The sequence below is a fragment of the Pelodiscus sinensis genome, unplaced genomic scaffold, assembly GCF_049634645.1.
Source record: "Pelodiscus sinensis isolate JC-2024 unplaced genomic scaffold, ASM4963464v1 ctg34, whole genome shotgun sequence".
Lineage (NCBI taxonomy): Eukaryota > Metazoa > Chordata > Testudines > Trionychidae > Pelodiscus > Pelodiscus sinensis.
Window position 1 is genome coordinate 4,001,692 of NW_027465849.1, and position 21,551 is coordinate 4,023,242.

Genomic DNA, 21,551 nt, shown 5'->3' on the forward strand with positions numbered 1-21,551 from the left:
TTGCCCTCTTCCAATATGGCCTCGCCTTCGATTCTCGTCCCCGCCCCAGATGGCGTCGCGCCTCCTGAGGGCGGAAGTGAAGCCGGCGCGCATCGTGCCCTGCCCGGACCCAAGATGGCGGAGGCGGCGTGGCGCTGGGACGTGGACGGGGCGAGCAGCAGCAGCAGCAGCGGGGAGGAGGAGGGGCAGGAGCAGGGGGCCCCCCCGCGGCGGGTCTATTTGCCGGGCCGGGGCCCCCCGCCGGGCCCGGGCGAGGAGCTGGTGATGGACGAGGAGGCCTATGTGCTGTACCAGCGCGCGGGCACCGGTGCGGGGCAGGGGAGAGGGGGGGTCAGGCGGGGGGGAGGGGTCAGGCGGGGGGGCAGTGGGGAGGGGGGGTCAGACGGGGGGGGTGGGGAGGGGGGGTCAGGCGGGGGTGCGGGGCAGGGAGGGGGTCAGACGGGGTGGGGGGTCAAATGAGAGAACGGGGCAGAGAGGGGCATGCATGGGGCAGGGGGCCAGACGGGGGCACGGGACAATGGGGAGGGGGGTCAGATGGGGGGGTCAGACAGGGGTATGGGGCGGGCGGTCAAATGAGAGAACGGGGCAGAGAGGGGCATGCATGGGGCAGGGGGTCAGACGGGGGCACGGGGCGGTGGGGGAGTCAGACGGGTTGACGAGGGGGTACACAGCAGAGAGCTGCAGATGGGAGGCATGGGGGGGGCAGTGTGTGGCCAGGGTGGGTGTGACAGGTGGGGGGTGCGAGGTGCTCCCCCAGCAGTGGGGTGACCCCTTTCTCCCCACAGGCGCCCCCTGTCTGAGTTTCGACCTGGTGCCCGACTCGCCAGGCCCGGAGCTGGGACGTTTCCCCTTGAGTCTGAGGCTCTGCGCGGGCACCCAGGCTGAGAGCGCCCAGGCCAACAGGTCAGAACCGGGGGTACAGTTCCCCCACCCCTCGCCTTACTCCTTTATTCTTCCCTGGAGAGTCCCCCGTGTGCCCACCAACACGCCTGCCCAGGAGCCCCACTTCCGAGTCCCACCCCTCCCGGGCACCGTGGGGCGCTCCAGCTACATGGGCATGTGGGGAGGAGCCCAGCCCCACCGTGCAATAACCTCCCCAACATCATGCCCCTACCCCTACAGAGTGAGCCAGCTAAGCCACCCCCCAGGTGCTCCCCTCTCAACCCTGGTGCCCACCCGTAAGGCTGCCCCAGTGCCTCCCGGTTACTTCCTCCCTGAGCTGCCAAAAGGAGTTGGCTCCCTGTGGCCCCTCTGGCCTTTGGTTTCTGTGGTAAGCCGATGGCAGGGTCAGGCTGGTGCCCTAGAGGGAGAGGCCCGGTTCTGTGGGGCGCAGGCGCTGCGGCGGCTCAGGTGATCCCTCTCTGTGCCAGGCTGCTGGTGATGAAGATGCACAACCTGCACCGCACGGGGGCAAAGGCCGCGGACGCTGAGAGCAGCGAGAGTGAGGAGGAGGAGGACGAGGAGGAGGAGAAGAAACCCCATCTGGAGCTGGCCATGATCCCCCACTACGGGGGCATCAACCGTGTCCGGGTACGGCCCCTCCCAGCTCAGCGCCCCCCAGGGTAGTACTGTACCCCTGCCAAGCCCCCTACCTTCCCAGCCGTGGCTCCTGCTGAACACCCTACCCAGTGCTGCACCTTGCTGGGCCCCGCGGCCCCCAAGAGTGGCACCCCCATCCCTCTGTTGAGCCCCCCCACCCTAGTCCAGCACCCCCAGCCAAGCCTCCTGCTGGGTCCCCTACCCAGTGCAAACTCCCCCCACCCCCTGCAGTGCAGTGCCCCCTACTGCCACCCTGGGGTCAACCCTTTCCTTCCGGCAGGTGACTCAGCTGGGTGGGACACAGGTGGCTGCAGTCTGGTCCGAGAAGGGGCAAGTGGAGATCTATGACTTGCAGCGCCCCCTGGTGGCCATCTCCGACCCTGAGGCCATGGCCACCTTCCTGCGGGAGGAACAAGCCAAAATCAAACCCCTCTTCTCCTTTGCTGGACACATGACCGAGGGCTTTGCCATGGACTGGTCCCCCATAGTGTCTGGTGAGCTGGGGGGTGCTGGGCAGCAGGGGGCTATGGGTTGGGGGTGAAGGGCGTTGGCAGAGCTGGGGACAGCAGGGGGCTGTGGGTGGGGGGGTGAAGGGCGTTGGCAGAGCTGGGGGAGCTTCCTGTGACCCTGTTTCTGCTCCCCCCAGGCCGTCTCGTGACTGGTGACTCAAACAAGAACATTCACCTATGGAGCCCCAAGGCGGACGGGACGTGGCATGTGGACCAGCGCCCGTTCACTGCCCACACCGCCTCCGTGGAGGACTTGCAGTGGTCACCGACGGAAGCCACGGTAAGGAACAGCCCTGCCCAGAGAAATGGGATATTGGCCTAACCTGGGGAGGTGGCGGGATACTGGGATAGCCATTAGGGATGTGAATGGTTCTCCAGGGAGCAGCTCACTGCCCCCAGCACACCCAGGATGGGGGCTGGGAGCAGGAGCCCCATGGGCTGTAGCCGTGAGATCCCGCTAGTCAGTTAACCTAACATTTATCGGATTAACTGGGGTTTTACAACCCTCCTAGCGACTGCCCTGACCCTCTCTCCCCCAGGTATTCGCCTCATGCTCAGCAGATGGGTCCATCCGGGTGTGGGATGTGCGGGCGGCACCGAGCAGAGCCTGCATGCTGACAGCCAGCCAGGCCCACGCCAGCGACGTCAACGTCATCAGCTGGAACCGCCATGAGCCCTTCCTCCTCAGCGGGGGGGACGATGGGGCCCTGCACATCTGGGACCTGCGACTCTTCAAGGTCAGCCCTCTTCCCTCTCCCCCAGGCAACACCTGCTCTGCCAACGCCCCTCACTCCCACCCCACAGCCCCGGCCAGCCCAGCCCTGCGCCCAATCCTGCCCAGGCTCCTCACTTCTAATCCCCCTTCCAGTCCTGGGCTTCCCCCCTTCTCTGCCGGTGCCCCTCCCTCCCCACCGGCAGCCCCCCCACTGCTGCTTTCTCCCCCCACAGACGGGCAAGAGTGTGGCAACCTTCAAGCAGCACACAGCGCCCATCACGTCGGTGGAGTGGCACCCCACAGACGCGGGGGTGTTTGCGGCCGCCGGCGCTGACGACCAGGTGACCCAGTGGGACCTGGCGGTGGAGCGGGACCAGGAGGGGGAAGGGGAGAGCGAGGACGACCCAGCCCTGGCCTCCATCCCCCCTCAGCTGCTCTTCGTGCACCAGGGTGAGACTGACATCAAGGAGCTGCACTGGCACCCACAGTGCCCTGGGGTGCTGATCACCACGGCCCTGTCCGGCTTCAACATCTTCCGCACCATCAGTGTCTGACGAGCGCAGCCGGGGGGGTGCAGATCCCCTGAGCCTGGAGCCTCCCCCCTTGCAGATGGACTATTCCAGGTGTGGGCTGCTCCCATTGCACAGACTGCACAGCTTTTTCTAAGGGGGGGGGGGCAGTTTCCATGTGGTGGCTGCTCCCATTGGACAGACAAGAGGGGCCAGTGCCCCAGTTAGCTTCAACACAAACTTCCCCCTCCTTGCTTCATGCGGTTGGACTCTTCCAGACAGTGGCTGCTATCTACATGAAACTGGGGTGGAGGGAATGATGTGCTCCAGCTATATTTACTGTTACGTACCCCCTCCTCGCAGATGGACTATTCCAATTACTATAATTGGCCAGAACTTGAGGGTGGCTGGTGGCACTGCGTCTGGACCCTTCCATTTTCATGAGGGGTGTCCCTGTTTCCAGCAAAAGGGATGTTCTGCAGGTTGATTTGGGTAATTGCTGCCTAACGTGGGTATGGGGGCAGTTGATTCCTGCTGGCTTCCCCTCAATTGTATATTGGCTTGGTCTGAATTTGTTTACTACCCCTTGGGATGGGAGAGTGTGGTCACCCCCATTCTGTGTGAAATGGATTGCGCTGGAGGCTACTAGTTCTGTTGGGGGGGGGGGGAAATTGGGTTTGTTCCCAATGTATTTTGGGCTTTGCCACCATGCACTGATTGGGAGGAGAAGGGGGGCTGGCTCTCAGCTGGCTGCACAAATCCCTGCAATGTGAGATGGCAAACAACCCCCTCCCCCAAATGCCGGGGGGGGGGGGGGGGGTTGTGCACACACCCAGGCCCCTCCCATTTGCATCCCAGATTGGGGGAAGGGTTGGCTGTTGCCTCCCAGAGGTGCCTTCCCCCAGTTGGGGGCAGGGGCAGGAGAGTTAGTAAATAATAATATCTATTTTCTGACAAGTTTTAATTAAAGAAAAAACATATGAAGGCTGTTGGAGTCTGGCCAGTCTGTAGAGAGAAGGGCCAGACCCACATCTCCCCTTATCCCAGTCCTGCCTGGGTCCCCCCTTACTCGCGCCCCACAGCCCCTGCTTGCCTAGCTGTGGGCTCAGTGCTGTCCCTAAGGGCTGTGGGGCCAGGGACAGCGCCCTCCATGCCCCCCCCTCTATATCATCCCTGCCCCCAAACCCCTTCCCCTCAGCACCATGGCCTGGGAACTATTGAGGGGCTTCATGCTGGCAGCAGTGGGTCCCAGCGGTGTGTGGCAGAGCACTTGCTGCCATGGGTTTCTGGTAAGTGGGGTGGGGGGAACCCCGATGCCCACACCAGGCCCCCTGGTAATACCCAAAGCTGTCCACAAGGCCTGGGGCAGCTGCCCCAAACTATCCATTGGACCAGAGGGGATGGCTCTGCACAGGCTTCCTCCGGCCCTGCTGGTGCCCCTCACTCCTGACCCGTAGCCCCTGCCAGCCCAGCCCTGGGCTTTCCATACCCTTGCTGGTGCCCCTCCCACCCTCCAGCCCCTACCCTACAGCTCTGCCAGGACCCTTTTTTTAAGTAACATCCGTGAACTGCTCAGCCCCAATCTGGCAGATGCCCCCAGCAGCGTCCCCAGCTGACTCAGCAGACTGGGGAGCAGGCTGGGTTGGGGGTGTGGACTGTGTCCGCTGATGCTGGCCGGGCGGGCGTCACTGCAGCCCGCTCCACTGCAGGGAGGTGAAGGCAACGGTGCCGCTCGGGCTCGGGGAGCAGAGCAACACGGTCTTCTTGACGCTGGTGCCCAGGCGGGCAGCTGCCACCAGGGCGCAGAGGGGGAGGGGAGCCCCCGGGGGGCAGCACAGCGCGATGTAGTGGGCATGGAACCGCAGGGGGTCTCCTGCAGGGAAAAGGCCAAAGGGGAGGGGTCAGGCTAGCTGCTCTCTGCCCCCCTACTCCCTTTAATCCTCCTCTCCTTGACCCCCCCATCCAACCCTTCCCCATTTGAAGCCAATAGTGCCCCCCCCCCCCGGTACCCCTCCCCAAGCCTGCTCAGCTCCTCCTACCCCATTTCCCCCCGCCCAGCTCTGGTCCAGTTCCCCCATACCTGGGTACACGAGGAAGTCTCCCCCAAACTTGCTCCCCCCAGACAGGTAGTAACCCCGGTCCCACAGCTCACGGAAGACGTGGTACCGGGCCTCGTGGGCTGGGCAGTTGGCATGAGGCCAGTCCGGGGAGGGGGAGGTCCAGTCCACTCGCTCGATCCGCCCCGAGTGGCATCGGGCCGTGGGCAGCTGGACCATCATGGAGCCGCGGGGCAGGATGAAAGGTGAATCCAGGAGCCCCAAATCCTCTCCAGCATCTGGGAGTGGAGAGAGCAACAGGCTAGGAGGAGCTGGGGCTGGTTATCCGTGAGCCCCTCACCAGACACTGAGATGCAGTCAGCTCTGGGGCGAGGCTTGTTATAGGGGGACCTGACATTGATCCACAAAGGAGTCTCCTGCAGCTGAGCCCCTACCCATGCTCCCTGCCACACAGGCCCTGCGCTGAGCACTGACAGCTAGAGGAAAACACCCCTTACTGACCCCCCTCCCCCTTCTCTGCAGCCCCTGGATTTCCCCTCCGAGCCCCAGGCACGCACCAGCCCCACCTGGCGCCTCCCCACGCTCCTGTCGGCGGCGAGCTCGGCCCTCGGCAATGTGGTCGGCCAGCCGGGCCAGCAGGGCCCCTCTCTCTGCTCCGGCCAGGCGCTGCTGCTCTTGGTAGCTCTCCTCCAGCTCTTGCTTGTAGGCCTCCACCTCGGATGCCTGGGTTTAGGGGGACACGTGGTTAGCACCATTATGGGGTAAGCGGCCCTGCTCCAAACACGCTCCACACTGCTGCTGCTGCACCTTGGCCTAGCCCCGAGCCAGCACTGCCTAGAGGGGAAAGACCCCCCCCCCCCCCGCCCTATTCCCCACCCCCGAGCCAGCCAATCCCTGCAGGAGAAAAGACCCAGGCCCCTCACCTGGTTCAGTTCTTCCCCCTCCGCCAGGGGCTGGGTCTCGGTGCTCCTCACCAGGATGGCTTCCCCCAGCTCGGCGAGCAGCCGGGCCTCCTCGGGGAGCAGCTGCAGGGGAAGGCCTAGGCGAGTGTTCTGCCGGGGCTTGCGGGCCAGTGCCCCCACCAGGGTTCCCACCAGCCGGAACCGCTCTCGGATCTCCCGGGCATCCTCAGCGCTCCACACGAGAGCTGCCCCCTGCAGCACGTGGATCTGGATCATGGCACCCCGGCCCCTGCAGGGAGGGAAGCAGAAAGGGTTAGGGACGCAGCCCCCTGGTGTGGGGGCATGAGGGCTGGTTATATGGGGACCCTTAGCCTGCTGCTGAGATACAGCCACTTCTGAGGTGGGGCACTGCAATCCCAGCATGCCCTGGGGCTCTCTAGCTGAGGGGGGGCAGGGTGCTGCAAGCCCAGCATGCCCTGGGGGTGGGGGTCCCTAGCTGAGGAGGGGCAGGGTGCTGCAATCCCAGCATGCCCTGGGGATGGGGGACCCTAGCTGAGGAGGGGCAGGGTTCTGCAAGCCCAGCATGCCCTGGGGCTCTCTAGCTGGGGGGGGGCAGGGTGCTGCAAGCCCAGCATGCCCTGGGGCTGGGGATCTCTAGCTGGGGGGGGCAGAGTGCTGCAATCCCAGCATGCCCTGGGGCTCTCTAGCTGAGGAGGGGCAGGGTGCTGCAAGCCCAGCATGCCCTGGGGCTGGGGGTCCCTAGCTGGGGGGGCAGGGTGCTGCAATCCCAGCATGCCCTGGGGCTGGGGGTCCCTAGCTGAGGGGGGGCAGGGTGCTGCAATCCCAGCATGCCCTGGGGCTGGGGGTCCCTAGCTGGGGGGGCAGGGTGCTGCAATCCCAGCATGCCATGGGGCTGGGGGTCCCTAGCTGGGGGGGCAGGGTGCTGTAATCCCAGCATGCCCTGGAGCTGGGGGTCCCTAGCTGGGGGGGCAGGGTGCTGCAATCCCAGCATGCCCTGGGGCTGGGGGTCCCTAGCTGGGGGGGCAGGGTGCTGCAATCCCAGCATGCCATGGGGCTGGGGGTCCCTAGCTGGGGGGGCAGGGTGCTGTAATCCCAGCATGCCCTGGAGCTGGGGGTCCCTAGCTGGGGGGGCAGGGTGCTGCAATCCCAGCATGCCCTGGGGCTGGGGGTCCCTAGCTGGGGGGGCAGGGTGCTGTAAGCCCAGCATGCCCTGGAGCTGGGGGTCCCTAGCTGGGGGGGCAGGGTGCTGCAATCCCAGCATGCCCTGGGGCTGGGGCTCTCTAGCTGGGGGGGCAGGGTGCTGCAATCCCAGCATGCCCTTGGGGCTGGGGGTCCCTAGCTGGGGGGGCAGGGTGCTGCAATCCCAGCATGCCCTGGGGCTGGGGGTCCCTAGCTGGGGGGGCAGGGTGCTGCAATCCCAGCATGCCCTGGGGCTGGGGCTCTCTAGCTGGGGGGGCAGGGTGCTGCAAGCCCAGCATGCCCTGGAGCTGGGGGTCCCTAGCTGGGGGGGCAGGGTGCTGCAATCCCAGCATGCCCTGGGGCTTGGGGTCCCTAGCTGGGGGGGCAGGGTGCTGCAATCCCAGCATGCCCTTGGGGCTGGGTCCCAAGCAGAGCTGATGCCCCAGAGGATGCCGGGAAAGACCCTTTTCAGGGAGCCTGGATCTGGCCACCTGGGAATCCCTTGCAGGACCAAACCCCGCCCCCTGCCGCAAGGCACTCTGGGAGTCCCATTCTTAAAAACCGCTCCATCCACCCCTCCCCCCAGCGCGTGCGCACCCAGGGGATTCTGGGACCACCTCCCCGCAAGGGATGCTGGGTAATCCATTCTTGCCGAGCCGCGCCGGGGCTGCCCTCCCCGGGGATTCTGGGAAGCAGGTTCTTAAAGGGCCAGACGCAGCGCGGCCCCCTGCCCGCGCGCACTCACCTGCCCGCCTGGACTCCCAGCTCCGGGGCGGGGCCTTTGCCGGCGGCCGCGGCCAGAGCTCCAGCAGGGGGCGGGGCTTGCGCTGAGCGACGGCCCCATTGGCCAATCCCCGCGGGGGCGGGGGGGCGGGGCTGCCCCAGGAGTAAGTTCGGCACCGACCCTGCCGGGAGAGGCGGGGCCCGGGCGGTGAGTGGCGCGGGGAGCGCGCGGGGGGAGGGGCCGCTCCAGGCTGTTTTTCATCCCCCCGCCCCCCCCGTTTGGGCTCCGCGCGGCCCCTCATTCCCCCCCCCCATCCAGGGGGCGCTGCCAGGCGGGGGAGGGCGAGTTCTGAGTGTGGGCGGGGCGGGGCTAGGAGCTACCGTAATGCACCTAATGACGTGCAGCGCGGGGCGGGGCTAGGAGCTACCGTAATGCACCTAATGACGTGCAGCGCGGGGCGGGGCTAGGAGCTACCGTAATGCACCTAATGATGTGCAGCAGGGGCGGGGCTAGGAGCTACCGTAATGCACCTAATGACGGGCGGGGCTAGGAGCTACCGTAATGCACCTAATGACGGGCGGGGCGGGGCTAGGAGCTACTGTAATGCACCTAATGAGGGGCAGGATGGAGCTAGGAGCTACCGTAATGCACCTAATGATGTGCAGTTCCAGGCCTTTCAAATCCAAGCTATACATCCTCGGTGATTTTAATGCTACAGTTGGTCAGGATGACACCAAATGGTCAAAGGAGCTTGGATATCATGGTATTCGCAGTGAGAACTCAAATGGCACTTTTCTTCTTCCAGCTTGTGCGCAGCATGAGCTTGCTGTCACAAGCACTTTCTTCCAACAAGCAAACAAATACAAAGCAACTTAGATGCACCCTCTGTCTAAGCATTGGCGTATGATTGGCTATTTCGTCACAAAACAAAGAGAACTTTCTGCGTGGCTCTGGCTCCTGGTCTGACCACTACATGGTACACAGTGTTGTCTCCTTGAATCTTTGTCCACCAATATGCCATCATTCTGCTGTAAGCTGAAAAAAGTTGGATGTAGGCAAACTTGAAATATCCGAGACACAAGTGCTGTTTCAACGCAGTCTTGATGCTTCCTTAGTCATCAGCAATGAAGGTCCAGAAAGGTCACCCACTATTGAGAATGATTGAATTAACATCAAAGAAACAACCTACAGAATTGCTGTCGAGATCCTCGGTTTCCAAAACACCAGGGACAAGGACTGGTTTGACGACAAGGACAGAGATGCCGAAGCTCTTCTTAATAATGACAAAGAGAATGCCAGGAAATCAGCATATATTCGAGCTAAGCAGGAGGCACAAGTCAAATTATGGCAAATGAAAGAGAACTGGTGTCCTCTTCAAGCAGTTAAACTCCAAGATGTGGCTGATAGACATGGCCCGAGAGGAATAAGGCTTTCTGCTCATGATGTCCTAGCTAATGTCACTCTATGCTAGGCTTTGTCCCTGAGAACCAATAAGACCTCTGCTCTACTGGCCGGCTGAGAGTCACATCTGGCTGCGGATGGGGGTGCAGGGTCGGGGGCTCCCTGACACGCCGTCACAGTAACAGAGATGGAAAATACTTGGGCGAATTGGCTGTCCTGAAAAATGTGTCAGCATTGTTCAGTCCTTTCACGATGGCATGCCGGGTCGCGTCCTTGACTATGGAGAGACAGCAGCACCTTTTGAAATCTCAAGCGGCACAAAGCATCTGTCCTTGCTCCTCTCCTGTTCAACATCTATTTTTCAGTGATGCTGTTCGTTGCTTTTATCGTTGGGCTTGCCTATTCTGTTCCGAACAGATGGCAGCATTTTCAGTCTCCGGAGACTTCAGGCTCGCAGCAAAGTGGTTACTACAACTATCCGTGATCTTCAGTTTGCTGATGACTGTGCACTGTTGGCTCATTCAGTGAAGGATGCACAAAAGCTTTTTGATCGCTTTGTCACGTCTGTTCACCGCTTTGGACTCACAGTGAATCTCAAGAAGACAGAAGTTCTGCATCAGTCTGTTTGGAAGGAGCCCAGCCCTCCAGTGATTACTGCTGCTGGCACCGTCCTTAAGGCTGTTGACAAGTTCTGCTGCCTGGGAAGTGTACTGGCTTCTAGCTAAACGTGGATCATGTCGTATCTGCTCAACTAGCCAAAGCCAGCGCTGCCTTTGGAAAATTGACCAAATGCCTGTGGAATGACCCTGGTATCAAACTGCAGACCAACGTAGTGGTATATCAGCCAGTTGTCCTGAATATCCTGCCGTATCGCTCGGAGTCATGGACAATATATCGTTGCCATGTTTTGAAGCTCGATCGAGTCCATATGCGTGGTCTGAGGACGATTGCCCATGTGAATTGGGACAAAATTCCTAAAACGGAGGTTCTTAGGCTGTGTGGCGTCATGAGCATGGAAGCAATGCCCATGAACAAACAGTTTCACTGGATGACACGCGGATACCAAAGATGGTCTTCTATGGCCGGCTTGCTCATGGAAAGCGCTCAATCATTGGTCAGTAAAAGCACCATAAAGATATTTTAAAGGCCAACATGAAGTCACGCGGCTTATCTCCCAATGATCTGGATACTCTAGTTCAGGACAGATTGTCCTGGCAAACCGCTGTACTGGCTCTTCATTGCTTTGAGAGTCGGCGTAGCCAGGCATTGCAGGAAAAGCGCAGGATCTGAAAGGAACGTACAACACCTGCAGTAGGCGGGTTTTTATGTGACATCTGTAATTGGCTCTGCCGATCAAGGATTGAGTTAGTCACTCATCAATGAAGTCCTAGAAGATGAGATCCGTCAATCGATGGCTCAGTCCAAGAAGAATGATGTGCAGCGCCTGGCGCCGTGGCGCAGGGCTAAGGGCTACCGTAATGCACTTAATAACGAGCAGTGCCTGGCGCTGGGAGGCGGGGCTACCGTAATGCACCTAATGACAGGCAGCGCCGGGTGACGTGGGTGGGGCTAGGAGTTACCGTAACGCATCTAATGACGTGCAGCGCCTGGTGCCATGGGGCGGGGCTAGGAGCTACTGCAATATACAGGTGGTCCCCGAGTTATGAACGCATCGACTTACAACCGTTCGTACTTACGACCAATCTCCCATTAAGCGCATTACAGCCAGTCCCCAAGTTACAAACGCACGATCTGTGCTTACGAACAGCGCGGTCACATTTAAATGAAAGGGGTCCGACTTACAAACAGATCAAGTTACGACCAAGAGTTTGGTACGTAACTCGTCCGTAAGTCGGGGACTATCTGCACATAATAATGTACAGTGCCTGGTATAATGGGGATGAGGCTAGCAGTTACCGTAATACACCTAATACATATTGTACAGTGCCTGGTACAATGGGGATGAGGCTAGCAGTTACCGTAATACGCCTAATACATATTGTACAGTGCCTGGCACTAGCGGAGCTAGCAGTTACCGTAAAATACCTAGTACACCATGGCGCAATGGGATGGGGCTAGCAGCTACTGTAGTACACCTAATAAATAGCACACAGTGCCTGGTGCAATGGGGAGTGGTGCTAGCAGCTACCATAATACACCTAATAAATAGCACACAGTGCCTGGTGCAATGGGGAGTGGGGCTAGAAGCTACCATAATACACCTAATAAATAGCACACAGTGCCTGGTGCAATGGGGAGTGGTGCTAGCAGCTACCATAATACACCTAATAAATAGCACACAGTGCCTGGTGCAATGGGGAGTGGGGCTAGAAGCTACCGTAATGAATGTGAATGTGGCTCTGCTCTCGGATATGCGGGGTGTCGGGGGGGGGGGCTGTCCAGTGGCTACTGGGGGCAACAAGGCAGTTTGATGTTCCCTATATAAGCCCTGGTGTATTAACTCGCCCCCTCCCCGCACTGTGCTGCCTTTACTGCCCTTTCCCCAGGCTGGCCAATCCAGCCCATGGCCCTGTGGGGGGCCAGGGGCGCTCAGCTGGATTGGACAATGGGGGATGCTGCCAATGCGGAGCCAGCGCCCCCTGCAGGGGAGAGTCTCCATGTCCCATTCCCCGCCCCTACTGAGCCAGCCAATCGCCGCCCTGGGGCCGGATGTCCTCTGCCTGCACTTCCCTTCCCACCTGCGGGACTGAGCCCACAGTGCCCCCCCTGCAGCCGCTGGTGCCTGTGTGGCCTGTGGAACTGCCCGACACTGGGTTTTGTCCCCCGACAGAGCTGGGATGACCCCGCAGGAGTGGACCTACCTGGCCGTGCTGCTTTTCTCCATCCCCATCGGCTTTCTCTTCAAGAGGGGGGGTGAGTGACTCTGAGGGGGGGGGGCGGATGTGGGAGCAGCGCTGGCCCCTCCCCTTCGTGCTATGGCTGGGAGTGGGGACAGGGATGGGGGCTAGAGAAAATCCCACTAAAAAGACCCTCTTCCCCTCCCGCGAGGGCCCTTCCTCCCAGCTCCTCCCTCCCCCCATCCCCTCCGTCGCCGGCCACCCCTCCCATCCGGCATTTCCTCACCTCAGCTTCCTCTTGCAAGATTTCTTCTCTTGATTACGGGGGCGGAGGCAGGGGGGAGGCTGGACTGTGTCTCAAGCCAGCAGGAATTTGGAGATATTGGGGGGGAGGTGTGCACGGGTGTGGGGGACCCTCGCACAAGCCTCCCCCTGCCAATCTTCTTGTGAGGGGCTACAGTAAAAGCTCCTGGATTCTGGGGTCCTACATATAGGGGATAGGGGTTTGGGGGTTCAGGATTTCCCTGCACGCCAAGCCAGCCCCTCCACCGTGGCTCTGGGTGGGGGCCAGTTCCCCTAGAGGGGACAGGCCCCTGGCCCATCGCCCTAAGCCAGCCAGGCCCTGCCCTGGATGGGAGCCAGCACCCCCTAGAGGGGACAGACTTCATTCCCCATTCCCTGCCCCCCTCCCCCGAACCAGCCAGTCCCCACCCTGTGTTGTCCTAAGTGCCAGGTGAATTTGCTGTGGGGGGCTCTGGTTGGGAAGGGGAGCTGAGATCTGATTTGTTTCTTTCCTGCCCCCCCCCCCAGGATACCGAGAGAAGCAGTTGGGGGGGGCAGCCGTGGGGCTGCTCCTGACGCTGGTCACTTGCAACATCCACACCTGGCACTCCCTGGTCACCATCCTGGGCACATGGGTGATCCTCAGCCTCTCCCCCCGGTGAGCTAAGAGCCAGGACACTTGGGTTCTCTCCCTGGCTCTGGGAGGGGTAGTGGAACCTAATGGTTAGTGCTGGGGGCTGGGAGCCAGGACACCTGGGTTCTATCCTGGCTTGGGTGGAAGCGGGGGCTAGTGGTTGGAGGAGGGGATGGGGGGATTTTGAGAGCTGTGGAAAGCTGGAGGGGGGGGGCGAGACAGAAGGGAGCAGAGAATTCTGGGATCCAGGGAGGAAGATTGGGGGGGGGGGAGGTGACAGGAGCAGGGGGTTCTGGGAGTGAGGCCATATAGCCTGTCCTCTGCCCCCAGGTCCTGTCACTACCTGACCCTCGGCTGGACCTTCTCCTACCTGCTCTTCTTCCGGACGGTGACCTTCTTTGGGCTGCCGGCCCCGACGCCCTTCACCAACGCCATGCAGCTGCTGCTGACCCTCAAGGTGCTCTGTGTGTGTGTGTGGGGGGGGTTGTGTTGCCCTCCCACTCGGTGTTGGCTTCATTGGGATGCTGTGGGGCACTGCACTGTGACAGAGGGTGCCATGGGGGTGTGCACTGTGGGAGGGGGCCGCCGCCGTGGGGCGCTGCGCTGCGGGAGGGGGACGCCGTGGGGCGCTGCGCTGTGGGAGGGGGCACTGTGCTGGGGGCAGGTAGATGCCGTGCAGCGGCAGTGCTCCAGTAGGGGTCACTCACCCTGGTGTTTCGCCCTGCCCTAGATGGTGAGCCTGGCCAATGAGGTGCAGGAGCTCAGCCAGGCCAAGAAGCAGGACGTGGCCTCATTCTCCAAGGGCCCCATGGTTGGGCTGATCCCCAGCGTGCCGGGGCTGGGCCAGATCCTCTGCTACAGCTACTGCTACGTGGGGCTCCTGACAGGTACTGGGGGGTGGGGGATGGTATCTAATGGCAAGACCGGGGGGAGGGGAGCTGGGAGCCAGGACTCCTGGGCTCTGGTCCCGGCTCTGGGTGGGGAGTGGGCTGCTGGAGCCGGAGCCGGGGTACGGCGCGGTTGCTCTAGGGGCCAGGGACATTTTGTGTGTGTTTGTTGGTGTATATCTGTGAAGAAATGTACATTCAGTAACAAGTAGGGGCTGGAGCACACGACCTGCGAGGAGAGGCTGAGGGACTTGGGTCTGTTTAGTCTGCAGAAGAGATGAGTGAGGGGGGATTTGAGAGCAGCCTGCAACTTCCTGAAGGGAGGTTCCAAAGAGGATGGAGAGAGGCTGTTCACAGTAGTGACAAATGGCAGAACAAGGAGCAATGGTCTCAAGTTGTGGTGGGAGAGGTCCAGGTTGGATATTAGGAAAAACTATTTCCCTAGGAGGGAGGGGAAGCGCTGGGATGGGTTCCCTAGGGAGGTAGTGGAGTCTCCATCCCTAGAGGTGTTTAAGTCTCAGCTTGACAAAGCCCTGGCCGGGTTGATTTAGTTGGGATTGGTCCTGCCTTGGGCAGGGGGCTGGACTTGATGCCCTTGTAAGGTCCCTTCCAGCTCTATGATTTATGTGTCTATTATTGAGGGTCGTACAGATTGCAGAGTGAAACGTTACAGGGTTTTTCCCTCCCCACTTCTGGGAGTCCCTTCTCCCCAAAGAGGTTGGTGCACAATTCATGAAAACAATGGCACTAATAAGGCCGGATCCACCGGGCCAGCTAAAAGCAGGAATCAACACGACCCGGACTGCACACGAGTCCAACCCTGAAATGTGCTGAGTGGCTTTGGTTCCCACTCAGGTCGGTGGGACGGCCCCACAGGTGCTGAGCGCCTCGCCGACGGGGTTGGGAAACTGAGGTCCGCCGGTGCTTCACGAATCCTTTTGTGAGGCCTGACGTACTGAGTCTGCCCCCCTTGCTGTTGGACTTGTCGGTGTGTAGAATGCATAAGGTGTCGTTGCAAACTGACTCCCCCGCTAATAGGCTTGTGTGGGGATGTGCGGGGTCACCTAGAAAGGATTCGTAGAATCACAGAGCGCTGGAACGGGAAGGGACCTCGCAAGGACATCGAGTCCCGTCCCCTGCCCTCACGGCAGGACCAAGCACCAGCTAGAGCTACTGCTCAACTCCGTTTTGTTTTCTCGGCTCGGCGCCCGATGTACACGTGGCGGGGGGAGCGGCAGGGGAGCGGACCGCCACTTTAAATTAAAGGGGCCGAAACAAAATGTTCTCAGGGCCTTTTTTTTTTTTTTCTCTCGACAAAAATGTTCCCAGCCCTGGGGGTCGCAAATTAAAAAAGGGTTGAGCACCCCTGAGCTAGAGCATCCCTGGCAGGCGTCTGTCCAACCTGCTCTTCAATATCTCCAGGGACGGAGATTCCACAACCGCCCTCGGCAATTTGTTCCCGTGTTGAACCCCCTGGACAGTTAGGAAGTTTTACCCAATGTCCAAGCTCAGCCTCCCTTGCTGCCGTTTAAGCCCCTTGCTTCTTGTCCTGTCCTCAGGGGCCAAGGAGAACAGTTTTTCTCCCTCCTCCTTGTACCTAGGGATGTTAAATATCGGTTCATTGAAGAGTCGAGTAACCTCATTAATTCTTATCGGTTAGTTGACTGTTCTATAGTCCTGGAGGCAGGGCCGGCAGCCGCTGTATCAGAGGCAGCAGTGCCGGGTGCCTGGCGGGAGACGATCCATGAGGGGAACCGGTATAAAAATTAGATCCCCTTGTGAACTGGCTGCCTGTCACCCATTGCTGCCTCTGATACAGAGGCAGCAGAATAGGGAATAGGGAGGCAGCAGCCCCTGCCTAGGGTGGGCCTGAGCTCCTGGATTCGGCATGAGCCAGAACTGAGCCAGGTTGCCTGCCCGCCTGGCTCCTAATACACTTTAAAAGCAGAGCTGCAGCAGGGGTAGGTTCTGGACCTGGTGCAAATCGGAACTGAGTTGGACTGCTGGCCAGCCTGCTCCAAAATGTACTGGCAAGGGCGGGGAGAGGGAAATGCGTGTAGTCTATAGCATTAACCTATACGCTGTTGCTAATCGGTTATTCGACTACACTATTACATCCCTACTGATAGCAGTTTTCAGGTACCTAAAAGGGAGTTATCACGTCCCCTCTCAGTCTACTCCTTTCTAAACTAAACAAGCTCAGTTCAAACAAGCTCAGTTCTTTCAGCCTTCCCTTGTAGCTCATGTTTTCTAGACCTTTCATCCTTTGTGTTGCTCTTCTCTGGATCTTCTCCGATTTCTCCACATCTCTCTGGAAATGTGCTGCCCAGAACTGGACACAATCCTCCAACTGAGGCCTAATCAGCGCAGAGTAGAGCGGAAGAACGACTCCTCGTGTCTGGCTCACAACACTCCTGTTCATGCAGCCCAGTATCACGTTTGCTTTTTTTGCAACAGCGTCGCACTGTAGACTCGTATTTAGCTTGTGGTCCACTCTGAGCCTTAGATCCCTTTCGGCAGTGCTCCTTCCTAGACAGTCGCTTCCCATTCTGTGTGTGAAACGGATTGTTCCTTCCTTAGGGGAGCGCTTTGCATTTGTCCTTATTAAACCTCATCCTGTTTACCTCAGACCCGTTCTCCAGCTTGTCCAGTTTGAATTAGGATCCCTCCTCCAAAGCAGTCGCAACCCCTCCCAGCTTGGTATCATCTGCAAACTTAATAAGTGTGCATTCTATGCCATCATTCATTGATGAAGATATTGAACAGAACTGCCCCCCGAAACAGACCCCTGTGGAACCCCACTTGTTATGCCCTTCCAGCATGATTGTGAACCATTAATAACTACTCTCTGAGAACAGTTATCCAGCCAGTTATGCACCCACCTGATAGTAGCCCCATCTAAGTTGCATTTCCATAGTTTACTGATAAAAAGGTCATGCGAGACTGTATCAGATGCTTTACTAAAGTCTAGATATACCACATCCACCACTTCTCCTTTATCCACAAGGCTTATCCTAGCAAAGAAAGCTCTGTTTGGTTTGTGTGATTTGTTCTTTACAAATCCATGCTGGCTGTTACCTCTCACCTTATTATCTTCCAGATGTTTGCAGATGGATTCCTTAATTACTTGCTCTATTATGTTCCCTGGCACGTGATACAGGTGTGCTGGAAATATGTAACTAAGATATGATTAAATCAGGCATGTCAAGTGAAATTCAGTAGGTTTTTCCAGACAAAAGCAAGGGTCTGACTCCACCAGCCAGATGTGGCCAAGGCCAGCAAGTTGGAGCTTGCAGGAAGTTCATTTGATATTCTCACAGTCGCAAGCAAGCCAAGCCGGGGTCTACAGCAGACAGCGCGGTTTTTACACCTAGTAGGGGGAAGGAGTTTTATCTAGGGATGCACTTCAGAAAAATACATTTTAACTGTTTACCAGACTGTAAGGGGAAGGGGAGAAAACCCCATCAGTTTCCTGCATGGGAGGAGACAAAGGAAATCAGATGTTTTGGGCTCTGACGTGAGTGTGGCTTGGGCCAAGCTGGGCAGGCTGGAAGTACGACGGCGTGAAAGCGCTGAACAGAAGATTCGAGTTGCGCTGAGTTGCAGTCGCAGATTTTCACTTTCGTTTCGAATGGGTTTTGGCCCTGTTCTCCCATAACATTTGAAACGCACGTAGGAATTCGTGCGTAACTTGGGTGCGGCACATGTCCAAAACAAAAGCCCAAGGAAAAACTCGCTCGGTTCGCGGACGGAAACTCTGAGAGGGAACGCTGGGAGTGGGGCCTTGCGGAAGGAGCCTTTTCCTCTTTCCTCTCTCTCGCTATGTGTATAAAAAACTTTTCCCATGGGACGACAGAGGGACGTCATCACGCCACAAGTCCCACCCCCTCCCAGCCTGGGTGCTGTGGCCCTGGGCTGCCAGGCCCTCCCCTTTCCGTCCTAACTGGCTTAACCCCTGACTCTCCTCCGCTGCCCCGACCCTCCTCCAGCAGCTGGAGGGGGGCCTAGAGACCTTGGCCTGCAGTGGGGGAGGAGTGGAGGGGCTGAGAGGCTGGGGTGGGGGGTGAGAGGCTGGGGCTGGTGTGGCCCTCCCTTCCCCGGCAGCTGGGGGGAGAGCCGGGCCTGCCTACCCCCCAGAGACGGGGGGTTGGCGGGTATAGCGAGCAAAGGGCACAGCCCCCTAGCTTACATATGACTGCATTTCCCTCCTTTCCCCACTCCTCCCACGCCTCCTCTGCCCTCCCCCTCCATCCCCCTATACCCCCCCAGGTCCCTTCTACCGCTACAGGACCTACCTGGACTGGCTGCAGCAGCCGGACTCGCGGGCCATCCCCAGCTGGCGCCCCCTGCTGGCGCGGGTCAGGCTGGCCCCGGTCTTCGGGCTGCTCTTCCTGGGGGTGTCGCGGCTCTTCCCGCTGGACTACGTGCAGACCGAGGCCTTCCCGGCCCGGGCGCTGCCCTTCCGCCTCTTCTACATGGTGCCCGTCTTCTTCGTCTTCCGCATGCGCTTCTACGTGGCCTGGCTGTGCGCCGAGAGCGCCTGCATCGCCGCCGCCTTCGGGGCCTACCCCACGGCCGCCCGCGCCCGCCCCGGCGGGGGCCCCACTCTCCATTGCCCCAGGTGCGCCACGGCCCTGCCCTCTAGGGACGCCGGCTGCCACCCGGCCTGGGGCAGGCACTGGCTGGCTATGGGGGGCAGGGAAGGCGGCCTGGGGCCTGTCTCCTCCAGGGGGCGCCAGCCCCCACCCAGCCCCAGGGCAGAGATTGGCTGGCGCAGGGAGGGCGGGTGATAAGGCCTCTCCCCACTAGGGGGTGCTATCTCAATGGGGCGGGGGCCTTTCCCCTCTGGGGGGCGCCCCCAGGGATGGGCTCTCATGTGCGGTCACTGACTGGTTCCCCACACCCCCAGCGCGGAGGACGGGGCGCCTGGGGAGGCTCCCCCCGCGTACGACTACGAGACCATCAAGAACATCGACCCGCACGGCACCGACTTCTGCGTGCGGGTGCGGGACGGCATGCGCTACTGGAACATGACGGTGCAGTGGTGGCTGGCCCAGTACATCTACAAGAGCGCCCCCTTCCGCTCCTACGTCCTGAGGTGGGGGGCGCGGCTCCGACATTGGGGGAGGGGGGAAGCTCAAAAAAGGGGGGAGGGCGTCGCGGTGGCCAGGCTTGGGGATTCCGGGAAAGGGGGTGATGGGGGAGGGGGATTCAGATATGGGGGGGGGGGGCAGGCCAGGGTTTGGTTGGGAAATCTCAGGTGCATGAGGAGGGGGCCTCGGACGATGTGGGGGCGGGAATTGTGGGGGGCTCAGGCACAAGGGGGATTAGAGGTGAAATCTCCAGGGGGCTGAGGAACGGGGAGGGGGAGTGGCTGGGAGGGGGCTTAGGTCAGGAATTGGGGGTGCAATCGGCAGGGGAGGGGTGAGAAAATGGGGGTGGGGCTCAGACCGGGCAGAGTCCAGCAGGCACATTCCTTCCCCCCCCCTTTGGTTAACCCCTCCGTCCCCCCCAGGAGCGCCTGGACCATGCTGATCTCTGCCTACTGGCACGGCCTGCACCCCGGCTACTACCTCAGCTTCCTGACCATCCCGCTGTGCCTGGCGGCCGAGGGGGCGATGGAGGCTGGGCTGCGTGGGCGCCGGGGGGCGGCGCCGGAGTCGGACCGCTCCTGGGGCGCCTGGCTCCACTGGTTCCTCAAGATGCGGGCGTACGACTACATGTGCATGGGCTTCGTGCTGCTGGACCTGGGGCCCACCCTGCATTACTGGCGCTCCATCTACTTCTGTGTCCACGGGGGCGCCCTGGCCCTGCTGCTCCTGGGCCGCGCCCTGGGCCGCCCAGCCCCCCGGCCGCAGGGGGCCCCCGCTGAGGGGCTGCACCGCGAGTGAGGGGCCCCACCCCCACTGGCTGCTGTGGGGCCGCACGGCACGTGAGGGGCAGCAGCCCACCCCACTGCCAGGGTCACCAAAGGCCTGGGGGGGCAGGGACCACCCACTGCACAGGGCCCCCCCCAATCCTCTCCTTTGGACCCCGGCGGCCGGGCAGGGCACAGCCACAGTGCAGGGTGCCTGCGATCGGCCCCATGGGCCCTGGGGGGCAGGCAGGGCCGGATTTACGCACAAGCCAAGTAGCGCCTCAGATTATTACTCAGTTTTGTGTTTTGGGGCCGTGCTGGGGGGCCCCTTAAATTTGACATAATTTAGGGCTTCGGTGTGTCTTAATCCAGCCCTAGTCATGGGGCCTCTATGGGGGGCCAGAAATAGCCTCTGAGCTGCCCTCTTTGGGGCCCAGGGGGTCGCCCCATCCTGGAGGTTGGGGGTTAGGCCCCACACATAGCGCCATGCCTGCCAGGGAGGGGGCAGGAAGTTGTGGGGAAAGGCAAATGGGGAGCCCTAATCCTCCCCTTTCTCCAGGCCCTCGCTTCCCTGGCTGGGAGGGGGAAGCTGCCCCAGATATTGGGGGGGGGGGACCGCTATGCTTGCAGGCCTGCCCCTCCCCCACTTCCTGTGATACCTTTCCCTGTAAAGGCAGGAGACACTCCGCCCCCCCCCCCAAACGTAAGGGGGGTTTCTACCCCCAGCCAGCCAGTGCTGCCCTGTGGCCTTAAGGGGAAGCGGCGTGGGGTTGCCAGATGGTTTCAACAAAAATACCAGACACACCTGACGTTACATCCCAATCCCCAGTCAGCGATCCAGGAAACACCCCCCGGTTCTGTTTTCACAATTTGTTTCCTGGGCACAAAGCTCAAATGGTTCAAAACCGGACACCTGGCCCCCCTCGTTAGGGGGGGTCCCCCATTTTGAGCCAAGCTCCCTCGTCTGGCTTGAAACAGCCGGAGGTTCTCAGCCAGTGGGGTGTGGAGCCGAAGGGGCGGGGTGAGCCTAAATGGGGCCAAAAACCCTCCCCATGGGGGGGCAATGAGAATGTCCCCCATTAGAGGCAGCTGGTCTGTGCTCAGCAGGGGAGGGGGATTCTGAAATTGGGGGATGGGGGGAGGGCTTAGGGCAGGAGGGTCCTGTACTCGCCCCTGGGGGTATTTCTATGCCGCGGGGACAGCAGCTGGAGCAAATAAACAGCTGAAAACAACCCCAGTGTCTGTGTCTCATTGCCCCCCTCTGACCCCATTCACCAGCCCCCCGAACCCCCATTTGATCCTCGTGCACCAGCCCCCCCGAACCCCCATTTGATCCCCGTTCACCAACCCCCCCGAACCCCCATTTGATCCCCGTGCACCAGCCCCCCGAACCCCCATTTGATCCCCGTGCACCAGCCCCCCCCGAACCCCCATTTGATCCCCATTCACCAGCCCCCCGAACCCCCATTTGATCCTCGTGCACCAGCCCCCCGAACCCCCATTTGATCCCCATGCACCAGCCCCCCCGAACCCCCAT

At 60.6% G+C, this 21,551-nt stretch overlaps 3 protein-coding genes across 9 annotated transcripts; 2 read left to right on the forward strand and 1 right to left on the reverse strand.

Annotated features, from left to right (window-relative positions):
- On the forward strand, positions 1-4,260 carry GRWD1 (glutamate rich WD repeat containing 1). The gene is made up of 7 exons (XM_075915534.1): positions 1-307; positions 786-903; positions 1,371-1,530; positions 1,820-2,033; positions 2,186-2,328; positions 2,588-2,785; positions 2,997-4,260. The coding sequence occupies exons 1-7, from the start codon at positions 16-18 to the stop codon at positions 3,315-3,317; spliced, it is 1,446 nt and encodes a 481-aa protein (XP_075771649.1). The 5' UTR covers positions 1-15; the 3' UTR covers positions 3,318-4,260.
- Positions 4,261-4,403: 143 nt separating this feature from the next.
- TSEN34 (tRNA splicing endonuclease subunit 34) lies at positions 4,404-8,309 on the reverse strand. 4 transcript variants are annotated; one of them, XM_075915542.1, is made up of 5 exons: positions 8,177-8,309; positions 6,253-6,520; positions 5,896-6,052; positions 5,353-5,607; positions 4,404-5,145 (listed from the first exon to the last, which is right to left on the reverse strand). In XM_075915542.1, the coding sequence occupies exons 2-5, from the start codon at positions 6,505-6,507 to the stop codon at positions 4,958-4,960; spliced, it is 855 nt and encodes a 284-aa protein (XP_075771657.1). In that variant the 5' UTR covers positions 6,508-6,520; positions 8,177-8,309; the 3' UTR covers positions 4,404-4,957. The 4 variants fall into 4 exon arrangements, with proteins under 4 accessions (XP_075771657.1, XP_075771658.1, XP_075771655.1 ...); XM_075915543.1 differs by having other exon boundaries at positions 5,439-5,607; positions 5,887-6,052; XM_075915540.1 differs by having other exon boundaries at positions 5,887-6,052.
- On the forward strand, positions 8,014-20,484 carry MBOAT7 (membrane bound acylglycerophosphatidylinositol O-acyltransferase MBOAT7). 4 transcript variants are annotated; one of them, XM_075915536.1, is made up of 8 exons: positions 8,014-8,068; positions 12,348-12,430; positions 13,165-13,294; positions 13,601-13,727; positions 14,001-14,157; positions 18,427-18,778; positions 19,067-19,255; positions 19,673-20,484. In XM_075915536.1, the coding sequence occupies exons 2-8, from the start codon at positions 12,355-12,357 to the stop codon at positions 20,046-20,048; spliced, it is 1,407 nt and encodes a 468-aa protein (XP_075771651.1). In that variant the 5' UTR covers positions 8,014-8,068; positions 12,348-12,354; the 3' UTR covers positions 20,049-20,484. The 4 variants fall into 4 exon arrangements, with proteins under 4 accessions (XP_075771651.1, XP_075771653.1, XP_075771654.1 ...); XM_075915538.1 differs by having other exon boundaries at positions 8,067-8,127; XM_075915539.1 differs by lacking the exon at positions 8,014-8,068 and adding an exon at positions 8,184-8,318.
- Positions 20,485-21,551: the final 1,067 nt, after the last annotated feature.